Source organism: Lampetra fluviatilis, chromosome 35 (assembly GCF_964198595.1).
Source record: "Lampetra fluviatilis chromosome 35, kcLamFluv1.1, whole genome shotgun sequence".
Classification (NCBI taxonomy): domain Eukaryota; kingdom Metazoa; phylum Chordata; class Hyperoartia; order Petromyzontiformes; family Petromyzontidae; genus Lampetra; species Lampetra fluviatilis.
In genome coordinates this window covers 10,786,981-10,801,682 of record NC_136309.1, presented here as the reverse complement: position 1 = coordinate 10,801,682, position 14,702 = coordinate 10,786,981, and the positions used below count along the sequence as shown (strand labels likewise).

Below are 14,702 nucleotides of genomic sequence, written 5' to 3'. Positions count from 1 at the left end.
TGGCCTGCCTATGATCCATCCTGGGTTTAACTAAGCTGGATTGTGTGAGGAGCTCGCAGATTCTTAAAAGATCTGGACACAGTCCCATCAGTGAGCTCCAGCAGGCAAGGTTCAGTTGGCAGGGTCATGTAGCTCACATACCCAAGCAGCTTCTGTTTGGCCGGATAGATGGGGGGCTAAACGACACGGGCTAGAGAAGACATGGAGCTGATGTGGTACAGGAGGACGTGGAGCTGAGTGGACTTGCCGACGACTGGTACCAGCGGTGTCAAGATCGGCCTCTGTGGAGGAGGCTCGTGAAGGACGCTGCTGCTGCTGGAGGCAGTCGCCCTCCAACAACAACGGAGGGCGGAGGAGCGACGCTCACAACAACGAGCGGAGTGCCGGGCGGATAAAAACAGCAAAGATAGCACAATATGGGGAGCACAGGTGATGCACATATTAGTAATATCAGTCATCCTATAGCACGTGGGTCTGTCCCGTGACCTACCAGCGAGCCTTCGACATTTCGCGTGGCCTGAAAGCGCACCTAGCCTGGCACAAGCGCCGTGGTGACGCCACTCACTGACACTTCGTGGCGAATGGCGTCTGTTGTCGTCGTCCCACGTGTTGTGGACGTGTGGGGTCACGAGCCAGTTAGACTCCTGCTAAAGGCCAACAAACACGAACACAAGGGACGATCACGATCTTGAGCCTCAGTGCTCGCAACAAGCCGCCAGAGTTCGCACGCAACCTCGTGTCCACGCGTCAACCATCGCCACGTGTGTCCACGTGTGTGGGTGGGGGAGACAAAGGCGGCCGGGCGTGGTTCTTCCCCCCCCACCCCTGCCCAGCTTTTGCATAAATTGCCACTCGCCAACCACTTGTGCCCACCCCACCCCGACAGTTGAGTCGGTGTTTGGTGGCGCACAGCTTTACGCGGTGCTGTTGTCATTGCGAGGGGGACGAGAACGAGGAGAGGAGTGAGGAGGAGGGAGTGAGTGGTGAGTGAGAAGGAGTGAGTGGTGAGTGAGAAGGAGTGTGTGAGTGTGTGAGGAGGAGGAGTGTGAGTGTGTGAGGAGGGAGTGTGAGTGAGTGGTGTGAGTGTGTGAGGAGGAGGAGTGTGAGTGTGTGAGGAGGGAGTGTGAGTGAGTGGTGTGAGTGAAGAGAGGAGTGAGTGTGTAAAGAGGAGTGAGTGGTGAGGAGGAGTGAGTGTGTTAGTGAGTGGTGTGTGTGAGTGAAGAGAAGGAGTAGTGAAGAGAAGGAGTATGTTTGTTAGTGTGTGAGTGGTGTGTGGGCGTGTGTGAGAAGGAGGAGTGAGTGGTGAGTGAGGAGAAGGAGGAGAGTGTGTGGTGTGTGAGTAAGAGAAGGAGGAGTGTTAGTGAGTGAGTGGTGTGTGAGAAGGAGTGTGTGTGTGAGTAAGAGAAGGAGGAGTGTGAGTGTGTGTGAGAAGGAGGAGTGTTAGTGTGAGTGTGTGTGAGAAGGAGGAGTGTTAGTGTGAGTGTGTGTGAGAAGGAGGAGTGTTAGTGTGAGTGTGTGTGAGTAAGAGAAGGAGGAGTGTTAGTGTGAGTGTGTGTGGTGTGGGCGTGTTCGTGACGGAGCCGCTACCGCAGCAGCAGCCGCCGCAGGAGTCAGCGGCGAGTGGAGGCGGCGCGCGGGCCCAGGGGCCACGGGGGGCCATGCCGAGCCGCGGGGCCCTGGCCACGCCGAGCGAGAGGCCGCACCACTACACGTACGGCACACGACAAACTACAACAACAACCACAGCAGCAGCAGCAAACACACCGCGAGACGCGCGCGGCCGGCCCGGACGCCACTCCGCTAGGCACCCCCCACTACCACCACCACCACGTAGCCACGTCGCGTGGAGAGAGCGGCCCGCCTCGGGAGCCACACCACGACACGGCCACACCACGACACACACACAGCCACACCACGACACGGCCACACCACGACACACACACGGCCACACACACCACGACACACACGGCCACACACACACCACGACACACACACACACTCGGCCACACCACGACACGTGCACACCTCCACACAAACACCGCCACACCACGACACACACACACACCGCCACACACCACGACACGTGCACACCGCCACACGTATTCGAGGCACGCCACTTGCACGTAGCAAGCAGCACAAGCGAGGACACGCCAATCGCAGCTGCTGTGTCTTTGTGTCACGCCTCTTGTGTTGCGTGTGTAACTGTGTGTTGTGTGTAACTGTGTGTCTTTGTGTCACGCCTCTTGTGTTGTGTGTGACTGTGTGTAACTGTGTGTGTTGTGTGTAACTGTGTGTGTTGTGTGTAACTGTGTGTGATGTGTGTCACGCCTCTTGTGTTGTGTGTGACTGTGTGGTGTGTGTAACTGTGTAGGTTGTGTGTAACTGTGTAGGTTGTGTGTGTAGCTGCGTGTGTAGCTGTGTGTGTTGTGTGTAACTGTGTGTAACTGTGTGTGTGTTGTGTGTGTAGCTGTGTGTGTTGTGTGTGTAGCTGTGTGTGTTGTGTGTGTAGCTGTGTGTGTTGTGTGTGTAGCTGTGTGTGTTGTGTGTGTAGATGTGTGTGTTGTGTGTGTAGCTGTGTGTGTGTGTAGATGTGTGTGTTGTGTGTGTAGCTGTGTGTGTAACTGTGTTGTGTGTGTAGCTGTGTGTGTAACTGTGTTGTGTGTGTAGCTGTGTGTGTAACTGTGTGTCGTGTGTAACGTTGTGTGTAACTGTGTGGTGTGTGTAATGTTGTGTGTGTGTTGTGTGTAACTGTGTAACTGTGTTGTGTGTAACTGTGTGTAACTGTGTGTTTGTAACATTGTGTGTAACTGTGTGTAACTGTGTGTGTTGTGTAACTGTGTGTGTAACTGTGTGTGTTGTGTAACTGTGGGTTGTCTGTGTGTTGTGTGTAACTGTAGGTTGTCTGTGTGTTGTGTGTAACTGTGTATGTGTTGTGTGTAACTGTGTGTTGTGTGTAACTGTGTGTTGTGTGTAATTGTGTGTGTTGTGTGTAACTGTGTGTTGTCTGTAACTGTGTTGTGTGTAACTGTGTGTGTTGTGTGTAACTGTGTGTGTTGTCTGTAACTGTGTTGTGTGTAATTGTGTGTGTTGTGTGTAACTGTGTGTGTTGTCTGTAACTGTGTTGTGTGTAACTGTGTGTGTTGTGTGTAACTGTGTGTGTTGTGTGTAACTGTGTGTGTTGTGTGTAACTGTGTATGTGTTGTGTGTAACTGTGTGTGTTGTGTGTAATTGTGTGTGTTGTGTGTTGTGTGTAACTGTGTGTGTTGTCTGTAACTGTGTTGTGTGTAACTGTGTGTGTTGTGTGTAACTGTGTGTTGGTTTTGTGCCTGCTAAGTTCATGTCAGTATATTGGTAGGTACTACGAGGTTATGTCAAAATCGCCAGCAATGCGCCCGGTCTCGTGAAGCTAAGCAGGCTTGAGCCTGGATAGTGCGTGGATGGGAGACCGTCTAGTGTGGGGATACGCGGTGGGCTTCAGGAGGGCACTGTTGTAAGGTATTTCTATGCGCCCATGTCATCTTGCCTTCACCATACTACTTTGACCAGCGTGGTGAAGTATGGTCAAACGACATCTCGACTGACAGCAGGCCGTAATTTAGCAGTGGACTGACAAGGGGTTCAAACTTATTGTTTCACTATCATGTTTTCACTTTTGTTAGCATTTAATGTTTTTGTAATTAAATATGTTTGCCTTTATTTTAATTTATCTTCAATCTGTGTCACGAGAAAAAGTGTAATATTTGGTTCTTTCAGTAAAGTGACGTAGGTATCAAATAAAATAAAATAACTACGTGACTTTACAATAAGAACCAAACAGTTTGGATTCCTGCAGTCACGAAAGCTTCAAATCAAGATTGAGACAACGTGTCTAATTTGAACTCTTGAAAGGTCAACCCATATTATAAAACAGCACGCAGAAGGAGATTACACAGCTACCTCTGAGATCCTTTTCACACGACTTTGGATGGTTGGTCTTACATGGTACATAAAGTCAAGCCAATTTTTTCTTATTGATTAACATGTGGTGCCTTTTTGGCACAGATCTGCCACAAAAAGTGCCATCACATCATTAAATGTAAAAAAAATGATACAGTAGAACAATATATTCATAGCAAGTTGTGGCTGTGAGTTGTATGCAAGTATATGGTGTCGCGCTTTCTCATCTGCCCCACCAGTGAGAGTAATGTCCTTAGCATGACAGTCCAACTCATATATTAAAAATCTTCAGATATAACATTTTATCCAAATTATGTGCAGAACACGCAAATTTTCTAACGGTGTGTTTTTTTGTGCCGTCACTGACGACCGTCCACCACCCTGGGGACCCCCTCTCCGCCCAGGTACCTGAAGGAGTTCCGCACGGAGCAGTGCTCGCTCTTCCTACAGCACAAGTGCACGCAGCACCGGCCCTACACCTGCTTCCACTGGCACTTCCTGAACCAGCGGCGGCGCCGGCCAATTCGCCGGCGCGACGGCACCTTCAACTACAGCCCCGACGTTTACTGCAGCAAGTACGACGAGACCACGGGGGTCTGCCTGGACGGCGATGAGTGAGTCACTGGCGTCCCTCTGTATCACCCCAAACACGGTCACCGAGTTGCTCGGCACTTTCAGATGCGCTTCTGCGGTCGTCTGGAACACTTCCGACGGATATTAGGAAGCCACTGGAGCTATGAACTTTTAAATCATCGAGATTGACAAACTCGTTTCTTTCGGATTGCTTTTTGTGTTCAGTTGTCCTTCCCCACACCTCGCATTAGCTATGTATGGTGTGAAAGAAATTCAACATAATACCTCCCCTTGACGCGGTTCTCCACGTCTTGTGCCCCGTTCTCCGCTGTCACGTGCAAGCCGGCACGTCACGGGTGGTTTTTCACTGGCTCTTTTCCATGCCGAGCCTTTGCCAGGCCGTGATACGCTGGCCTAACTAGACGTCCCAATCTGGATCGGGGTCCAAGCATGCCCAAGAGAGTGGATCTAATGACGCGTTCTTTGCGTGGAACATCCAGTCCGTACACTGAGAACAAAGCGGCACCGCATTATCTACATGCATCTCAACTCGTGCTTTTGATGGATTAATGGATAATTAATTATAGTGAATTGCTTTTTGTGTTTTAGTTGTGGTTCTTCCCCCGCACATCCGATTAGCGCAGTTGGATACGTATGGTGCAAAAGAAGTTCTACATACATACAGATGTAACGGGCACACATTTTAAGTCTCAAGTATTGTCCAAGCACTGCCCTTGAGACTCGTGGTAGTTTTTATATTTTGAGTGTCTCACGGCTGTTCAATGGATTATGATGTTATTTGTTGTTTATCTGTAAACCATTCACTCGGCTCTTATTGATTGCCGTGTACCTGCAGAAGATGCCAACAAGTTCAGGTCTAATGTGCAAGTGTCGTGTCTAAACGTTTTGTCTTCGCTCGCAGAATTCTTGTGAAAATAACGGGAAACTACTTGCAACTTTCTAAGATTATTATATATTGTTTTACGATTGGGACAGGGTGTTCACTAAGTGCTCAACATTTGCCTCCGTATTGCTGCTACACATTACTCACTTTGTAACCGCACCCCCCACTTCCCCTCTTTTCCAAATAAGTGCACTCGCCCTTCTCTACGTGACAGTTGCCTTTTTCGGTGAGGATCTCGCTGATTTGGACACTGTTGAGGTTGACATTTATGAACAGGCTAGGGAACCCTCTTTAAGATATGGGTCCTGGTTGGACACCAAATGATATAATACATAACACAAAATAATCTGAATTGCTGGGAGACTTACGACCATAATTTGTTCCTGAGACCCGTTTGTAAGTCGAACGGTCGGAACACGATAATGGACTGTATTTCAATGCCCATACACACGACCGCTCACTCCCAGCACGAGGCCGACTCCTTACATCTCATGGAGAATCGCGGAACAAAATAGTTCCGTGGTTCAGTTTGCAAGTCCGAGTTTGCTTTTTTTTTCTCTCAATGGTAAAGAAAAACATTTTATGGAAGCTGGTTTGGAAGTGCGGGTGTTCGCAAGTCGAGTGTGCATAAGTTGATGACTGCCTGTAATGCTGATTATTGCACTGCATGTTCAACCGGTCTAGAGTTTGCAAGTATTGCAACAATGCTGCTGAGATTGTGTGCCAAGAAGGCAGTGGGCCTGGTGGGTTGTGTGAGGATTTCTGTTATTTTATTGTCTGCTTTTCTATTTTCTTACATATACAATAGGGTACTCAAGTATGTGACTAGAAACGGCATCGGCCAACCGGGGGTATGCATACCCCTCGGGCAACTATTTTATGCTGCAAAGAGTAACTTTTATGTTTGTGTTACATTAAGACACCTTGAATTTGACTTGATGTGTATTAATTACCGAATGTAAGACCTGCTAACTCTTAAAACAATTATCTGCCAAACCAGCCGTGGAACATCAGTCCCAAACCATGCACGTAGAATATTCTTCGCCTTGTGGTTTCTGTTTGGCCAAGCAAGGTTTGTTTTCACAGATGCCCAGCCCACACATCTACTTGTAAGCCATTCCCTCGCAAATAGAAATCCTCTCGTTGATTTGGCACCAAATCCTACGGCTCATTCTCCGCTCTCGTAACGGGTTGCTGCAGGGTCTTTTGCTTCCACTAGGAAATGGTCTGAACTGTTTGCCTCTGCTGTTTATGAAGACTTCTGCAGCATTAGCAGCTTAGCGCTCAATCCTGGCTGTGCAACGATGTGCTTCACGTCTTTACTTGGGAAGGTCCTGAAATGCCGCTGCTCGTTGCACGTGTGTGCACACGCGTGTGCGTTGTTAAACTTGCCCCATCGTCGATTAGCAGAGTTTGCGTTCTCCCCTCGTTTGTGTGGCTTTTATCTCTGGGCATTCCTGTTTGTTTCCACAAGCAAAGAAAGGCACATGCCATTGGACTTTACATTCGAAGCTATACCAACCCCCGATAATAAAAGGATTTGGAAGGCAGTTGCTTTATAGATTTCTTTATTTTAAACCCTTAGTCTACATTAGGGATGGGAAATCTATGGCCCGCAGGTCGGACGTTTCATAGGTACCACGGCCACATGAGGCCGATCACTTCGAAACAACCTGCAAACAAAAGTTATCCAACACTTAGTATCTTAACCGCAGTAAATCAGGGTGCCAGAGGGGAGTATTGTTTACCTGGTAGTACTGTGTATTTCTTTTCTCAACAAGTAGACATGCCCTTGTTTACATGACAGTTAAAATGTTCCTGTGACTTCAAATTCTTGAGTTTCCCCCCAAAGTTTTTCAGTAGGGGGGTGGGGGTCTCACTGACTTGAACGCTTTGGGGTTGACATGTATGAAAAGGCAAGGACCCTCTCTTTAAGATATGGATCTTCTCTGTGATCATGCGTGTAATTTTTTGACGTTATGACTGTTCAACTTTAAGGGTTGTGTGTGCGTATATGTGGGAGCGGTAGTGTCGCGGTGAGCGCGCTGCACTACGAATCCGGCAACACGAGTTCGATTCCCGCTCACGGCCAACACCTGTGACGGTTATCTGTACTGTGAGCCTCCCGGAGGTCGACTTCCCCTCAAATGAGTACCTGGTGCAATGTGTAAACTTCACCACTAGGGAGACAAAGGTGCCGGCTTTCATAAGTGCTCGCTAATTGCCCTAACAGTCTGTTAAAGGCTATACGGGAGATCTGTGTCTTCGTGAATGTAGAGTGGCTCACCAAAGCCGTTTGAGTCGTATTCATCCCTCAGTAAGGCAATGGTTTCCCACCCGTGCTCTACACCAGATGTTCTCAACCAGGGGTATGAGAGGTGATTCATAAATATGTGAAATTATATCATACGTGAGAGTCATTGGTAAATAAACATGTATGAATCTGCCAATATTAAAACATTACGATTAAAATTTTAATCCACATGGTAACCTATAACGATTTTAAAGACCTTTATAAACTCATTGATCGTAAACAATGTGGTTTCCAAGAGTAAGCAGCGAGCAGGAACAAATTATGTCATGCATGCAGAGCGTCCGTTGAAATGTTTAAATTCGCTTACAGTTACTCACTAGTTAGGATATCTCACAAAATGGACAATTGGTTAAAATATTGATGTTCATTCGTACGTTTATTTCTCAGAACCTTGGTTGGGTCAGGCAAGGGGCTACACGGTTGAAACAAAATTCAACAAGGGGGTTGCTGTAGCCAAAAAAATGTTAAGAACCACTGCTGTTTGACAAGCGTCCACCTACGACTCTTCCCCCTTGCAACCCGACAGGTGCCAGTACCTGCACCGCTCGACGGGCGACACAGAGCGGCGCTACCACCTGCGCTACTACAAGACGAGCAGCTGCATTCATGAGACGGACGCACGCGGCCACTGCGTCAAGAACGGGGTGCACTGCGCCTTCGCGCACGGCCCACAGGACCTGCGCCCTGCCGTCTATGACATCCGGTACCGCGCACGCGCGAGTCGAATGGCAACGCAACTCGCTTGGGGGAGGAGCGGTAGTTGTCGCGGTTAGGGCGCGAAGAACCCGGCGACAAGAATTCGATTCCCGCAGCGCAACCAATAATAATGGTGGTTATTTGAACTGGTGCTGGGCCTGCCCTAGGTCGACTCGGCCTCAATTGAGTACAGGCGTGTGTTGCTTAACGAGCGTTCTTTCTCCGAGAATTCGCTATGACGAGCAATTTGAATTGAGACCAATTTGTTTGCCAAACGAGCGAACGTTCGCGTAACAAGCGGAGACCGATCGATCGAATGCATTTCTGTGGCGGCAGGGGGCGCACCGCGGCCCACAGCTGTTTACCAGTTGTGCTGCGTGTGCGCGTGTGTTATTCGTTGTATTGAGGAGGGGGGCCTCGTGGTGGCACTCATGGTTCGTGGGGGAGGGGTGGAGTGGGGTGGCGCTAATTAATTGCAGGTGCTGAGGACAGCATACCTATCAACTCCTTATCAGTGCCCACCTTATATAGACTTTATTGGTCATCCCGTGCCCTTCTATATCTCAACGTTCTTTCTACAAAGTCCCATCACAAGGAATAAACACAAACAAATAGACAAAAACCTCATGGGACATCCTTTACCAGTACCAAAATATGAGAATAGGTTTTCCCCTTATTTTCTGGCAACAAAACAGGTGTTAAGATGTTAAAACACCAAACTGAAACCTTTTACAATGAATCAGGTCTGCATTAACCACATATACTAGTGGTCAAAATGCAAACAAAAAACATACTCTGATAATATATGCATTGTCTTTGAATCTGATTCGTCCACACCAGAGACGGCTTTCTTTTGAGCCTAGTCTCAAACGGTGTTAGACCAGAGGACGCCAAAAGGCGTACAGCTCAAAGACAACGCTCTATCAGAGTAATGAGAGCTCGGGGTGAGCAGTGTATATACTCTAAGACAGTGGTTCTTAACCTTTTTGGAGGTACCGAACCCCACCAGTTTCATATGCGCATTCACCGAACCTTTATTAATTGTAAAAATAAAATATGATTTTTTCAAATTCAAAACATAGATATATGTTTTACTGGTGCACAATCATATGAGTCGGGTGTGTGTCTTAACCTCCGCCGAACCCCTGAGACTGACTCTCCGAACCCCTGGGGTTCGATCGAACCCAGGTTAAGAACCACTGCTCTAAGAGTATGTTTTTTGTTTGCATTCTGACCACAAGCATTGTGGTTAATGCAGACATGATTCCTTGTAAAAGGTTTCAGTTTGGTGTTTTAACATCTTAACACCTATGAGACTTCATTTACCAGTGGCAAAATATAGTAATAGGTTTTTACCCTTTCAACTGGTACAAAACTGACACCTTTATACAAGGCATCATGTTTGCAATAACCACAACACAAGCAGTCAAAATGCAAACAAAAAGAAACAACACCAATGGAGACTAGGCTCTTAAGAAAAGCTGTCTCGGGTGTGGACCAATCAACTTCAAGGACAGTGTCTATCATTATCAGAGTTGTTTCTTTTTGTTTGCATTTTGACTGCTTGTGTTGTGGTTATTGCAAACATGATGCCTTGTATAAAGGTGTCAGTTTTGTACCAGTTGAAAGGGTAAAAACCTATTACTATCTTAACACCTGTTTTGTTGCCAGAAAAAAGGGGAAAACCTATTCTCAAATAGACAAATATATATGTTTGCCCGTATTGAAACGGTTGTACGCCGTATGGAGCTGAAAAATCTATTTCCCTGTACGAGAATATGGATAAACCGTATAAGTATTGAAACGGTATAAGTACTGTGGTTCTTAATGTGTGGTGTTAAATTTGATGTTTTATTCCTCTATTTTTAAATTAGAATTTGTATTTCTCATGGGAAAAAATGCATTCAAGAGTGGACATTTTTTGGGGCTGAAACGCAACTCGGCTTTTAACAAATGAGTCAATGGGAAAACGGTGATCGTTTAACGAGTTTTCCCGAACGGAGCAAATTTCACGGGAACGCATCTCTCTCATTAAGCGAGACACACCTGGTGCGGTGTGTAAACATCCGCTACTGGGGAGATGGGCGTGGTGTTGGCTACCCACCCCCTCGTGTGCCGTGCCGGCCTTCATAGGTGCTCGCTAATTCAGCGTCTGTTAAAGGCTATATGGGGGATTTTTGTCTCCTGTGTTCGCTCTGTCTCGGCACAGGCCTTTTGTTCAGCAGAACCTGTGCGGACAACACCCCGCCGATGGGCCATCATTGCTGAAACAAACATTCTAGCCATGGTGCCACGCTGTCCAGATGTGCTCAAGCGAGCTACTCTCTCGCGCACTGCTCTTTTAAAATACAATTTTATATTTTCCCCAATGTTATAGGTTATGGCTGGTGATAGTGATAGGTCTGCGTAGGTCTCAACTGATCATAAAAAAACTATCTTGTTTACACTACCAAAATGAAAGCTTCACCCAATGGTTTACCTCTGAAGAAATGACAATTCCCGTATTTGTCGTAAGTTAAATATGATTAATGTCATTTAATTATGTCCTGCCTATATTGGTCCTTGTCCTCCTTATATTGGGAGTGCATGGATGACAGAGATGTCTCGTGGAGACATTTTTGCATTGCCTGACTGAGGGATGGCAAAGGAGGCTTGGGAAAGCCTTCATCCAGCTCTATATAAACCTTAGATGACGACTATGATGGTGATGACGACTATGATGGTGATGACGACTATGATGGTGATGACGACTATGGTGATGATGATGATGACGGCGACGATGACGGCGACGATGACGGCGACGACGACGATGATGACGACGACGGCGATGACGATGGGCCTGCTGGTGTTGTGTGCTGGGGCGTGCAGGGATCTGCAGGCCCAGGAGGCGGCGCAGAATGGCCATTCCGCCGGAGGGGAGGTGGGCTCCGAGCTGCTGTCGGTGGCTGCCAGCCAGACCATGATCGAGCGGGCCCTGGGGGAGGACCAGCGCTGGCAGGGTCAGACCATGCACCCCTCCCTCTCTTCTCGTCTCTCTCTAGAAATATGAAAACCGTAAACGTGCACTATGAGATCTCTTTTACCAGTGGCAAAATATAATGGTAGGTTTTTACCCTTTTAACTGGTACAAAACTGACACCTTTATTCAAGGCATCATGTTTGCAATGACCACAACACAAGTAGTCAATAAAGCAAACAAAAAGAAGCAACTCTGATAAGGATAATAATATGCACTGTCCTTGAAGTTGATTGGCCCACACCCGAGACGGCTTTCTTTAGAGCCTAGTCCCCATTGGTGTAGGGCCAGATGACACCAGAAGGCGTACAACTCAAAAACAGTGCAATATCAGAGTATTGAGAGTTCGGGGTAAACATTTACACTATGAGATCTCTTTTACCAGTGGCAAAATATAATGGTAGGTTTTTACCCTTTTAACTGGTACAAAACTGACACCTTTATTCAAGGCATCATGTTTGCAATGACCACAACACAAGTAGTCAATAAAGCAAACAAAACGAAGCAACTCTGATAAGGATAATAATATGCACTGTCCTTGAAGTTGATTGGCCCACACCCGAGACGGCTTTCTTTAGAGCCTAGTCCCCATTGGTGTAGGGCCAGATGACACCAGAAGGCGTACAACTCAAAAACAGTGCAATATCAGAGTATTGAGAGTTCGGGGTAAACATTTACACTATGAGATCTCTTTTACCAGTGGCAAAATATAATGGTAGGTTTTTACCCTTTTAACTGGTACAAAACTGACACCTTAATTCAAGGCATCATGTTTGCAATGACCACAACACAAGTAGTCAATAAAGCAAACAAAAAGAAGCAACTCTGATAAGGATAATAATATGCACTGTCCTTGAAGTTGATTGGCCCACACCCGAGACGGCTTTCTTTAGAGCCTAGTCCCCATTGGTGTAGGGCCAGATGACACCAGAAGGCGTACAACTCAAAAACAGTGCAATATCAGAGTATTGAGAGTTCGGGGTAAACATTTACACTATGAGATCTCTTTTACCAGTGGCAAAATATAATGGTAGGTTTTTACCCTTTTAACTGGTACAAAACTGACACCTTTATTCAAGGCATCATGTTTGCAATGACCACAACACAAGTAGTCAATAAAGCAAACAAAAAGAAGCAACTCTGATAAGGATAATAATATGCACTGTCCTTGAAGTTGATTGGCCCACACCCGAGACAGCTTTCTTTAGAGCCTAGTCCCCATTGGTGTAGGGCCAGATGACACCAGAAGGCGTACAACTCAAAAACAGTGCAATATCAGAGTATTGAGAGTTCGGGGTAAACATTTACACTATGAGATCTCTTTTACCAGTGGCAAAATATAATGGTAGGTTTTTACCCTTTTAACTGGTACAAAACTGACACCTTTATTCAAGGCATCATGTTTGCAATGACCACAACACAAGTAGTCAATAAAGCAAACAAAACGAAGCAACTCTGATAAGGATAATAATATGCACTGTCCTTGAAGTTGATTGGCCCACACCCGAGACGGCTTTCTTTAGAGCCTAGTCCCCATTGGTGTAGGGCCAGATGACACCAGAACGCGTACAACTCAAAAACAGTGCAATATCAGAGTATTGAGAGTTCGGGGTAAACATTTACACTATGAGATCTCTTTTACCAGTGGCAAAATATAATGGTAGGTTTTTACCCTTTTAACTGGTACAAAACTGACACCTTAATTCAAGGCATCATGTTTGCAATGACCACAACACAAGTAGTCAATAAAGCAAACAAAAAGAAGCAACTCTGATAAGGATAATAATATGCACTGTCCTTGAAGTTGATTGGCTCACACCCGAGACGGCTTTCTTTAGAGCCTAGTCCCCATTGGTGTAGGGCCAGATGACACCAGAAGGCGTACAACTCAAAAACAGTGCAATATCAGAGTATTGAGAGTTCGGGGTAAACATTTACACTATGAGATCTCTTTTACCAGTGGCAAAATATAATGGTAGGTTTTTACCCTTTTAACTGGTACAAAACTGACACCTTTATTCAAGGCATCATGTTTGCAATGACCACAACACAAGTAGTCATTAAAGCAAACAAAAAGAAGCAACTCTGATAAGGATAATAATATGCACTGTCCTTGAAGTTGATTGGCCCACACCCGAGACGGCTTTCTTTAGAGCCTAGTCCCCATTGGTGTAGGGCCAGATGACACCAGAAGGCGTACAACTCAAAAACAGTGCAATATCAGAGTATTGAGAGTTCGGGGTAAACATTTACACTATGAGATCTCTTTTACCAGTGGCAAAATATAATGGTAGGTTTTTACCCTTTTAACTGGTACAAAACTGACACCTTTATTCAAGGCATCATGTTTGCAATGACCACAACACAAGTAGTCAATAAAGCAAACAAAAAGAAGCAACTCTGATAAGGATAATAATATGCACTGTCCTTGAAGTTGACGTGCGTATGCATGGATCCTGAAACGCATTCCGACACACGTTGGCGCTCTCCTTCGGCCTCTAACCGGGTGGGCGCTGTCAGTCTCGTAACGGTTATGCAAGATAAACAAACCTTTAGTATGAAGTTGTGTTGTAATTAGAGACTGGTCCGATTGAAAATGGGCCAAAATTATCAATGGTTGTCCAAAACTTGGAGACGTAAACAAGATAAAAAATAACTTTTTTAAATTATGCAAATGAATGTTTACCCTGACAGATATCCATCTGTTTGCATACTGCCAATTAAATTCATCCACATGTTGGAAAGAATTGCAGAATCCTTGTACATTCACAATTTTACTCTTGAGAAAATATAATAGATACAAGTAACATTATTATCTTGCACCGCCACTGCTACGCATGGCCTGTAATCTGGCACTGTGGAGGCAGCGAGGGTTGGTGGGTTGTTCAGATGTTGTAAAACTCCCTCCTTGTGGGCGTCGAGATGCCTTACCCTGGCATGCTAGGAGACGGCAGTACAGCAAGTGGATTAATTTACATCTCTTTCCATCTGTATGGGGATTGAGTATTGCCCTCCTTGTTCAAGGTGTGGGTTTTCTCTGGGCGCTCCAGATTCCTCCCACTTGTAAACAATCATTAATTGGCTGAAGAGCATCTTAATATAAAAACCCAATGTAGCAGGCACCTCCTGATTTAGTCTTACGACTCTGTGTGGCTCTCCTTGACAAATTATAAACTGTTGCGTGATCTCGGCAAGTTGCAGGGTGATTCCCATTCACCGCTGAATCTTTGAACGGGAAAGCGGTTAGTTTTAATTTTATTTCG

At 46.2% G+C, this 14,702-nt stretch overlaps 1 protein-coding gene across 1 annotated transcript in view; it reads left to right on the top strand.

Moving 5' to 3' along the window:
- Positions 1-1,575: 1,575 nt before the first annotated feature.
- LOC144944613 (RING finger protein unkempt homolog) overlaps positions 1,576-14,702 on the top strand; it is a 36,666-nt gene continuing 23,539 nt past the window's right edge. The window contains exons 1-4 of the mRNA XM_078872928.1: positions 1,576-1,711; positions 4,341-4,550; positions 8,254-8,430; positions 11,292-11,422. Of these exons, the coding sequence (XP_078729054.1) occupies positions 1,659-1,711; positions 4,341-4,550; positions 8,254-8,430; positions 11,292-11,422 (571 nt within the window). The 5' untranslated portion in view covers positions 1,576-1,658. The remainder of the gene's footprint in view (positions 1,712-4,340; positions 4,551-8,253; positions 8,431-11,291; positions 11,423-14,702) is intronic.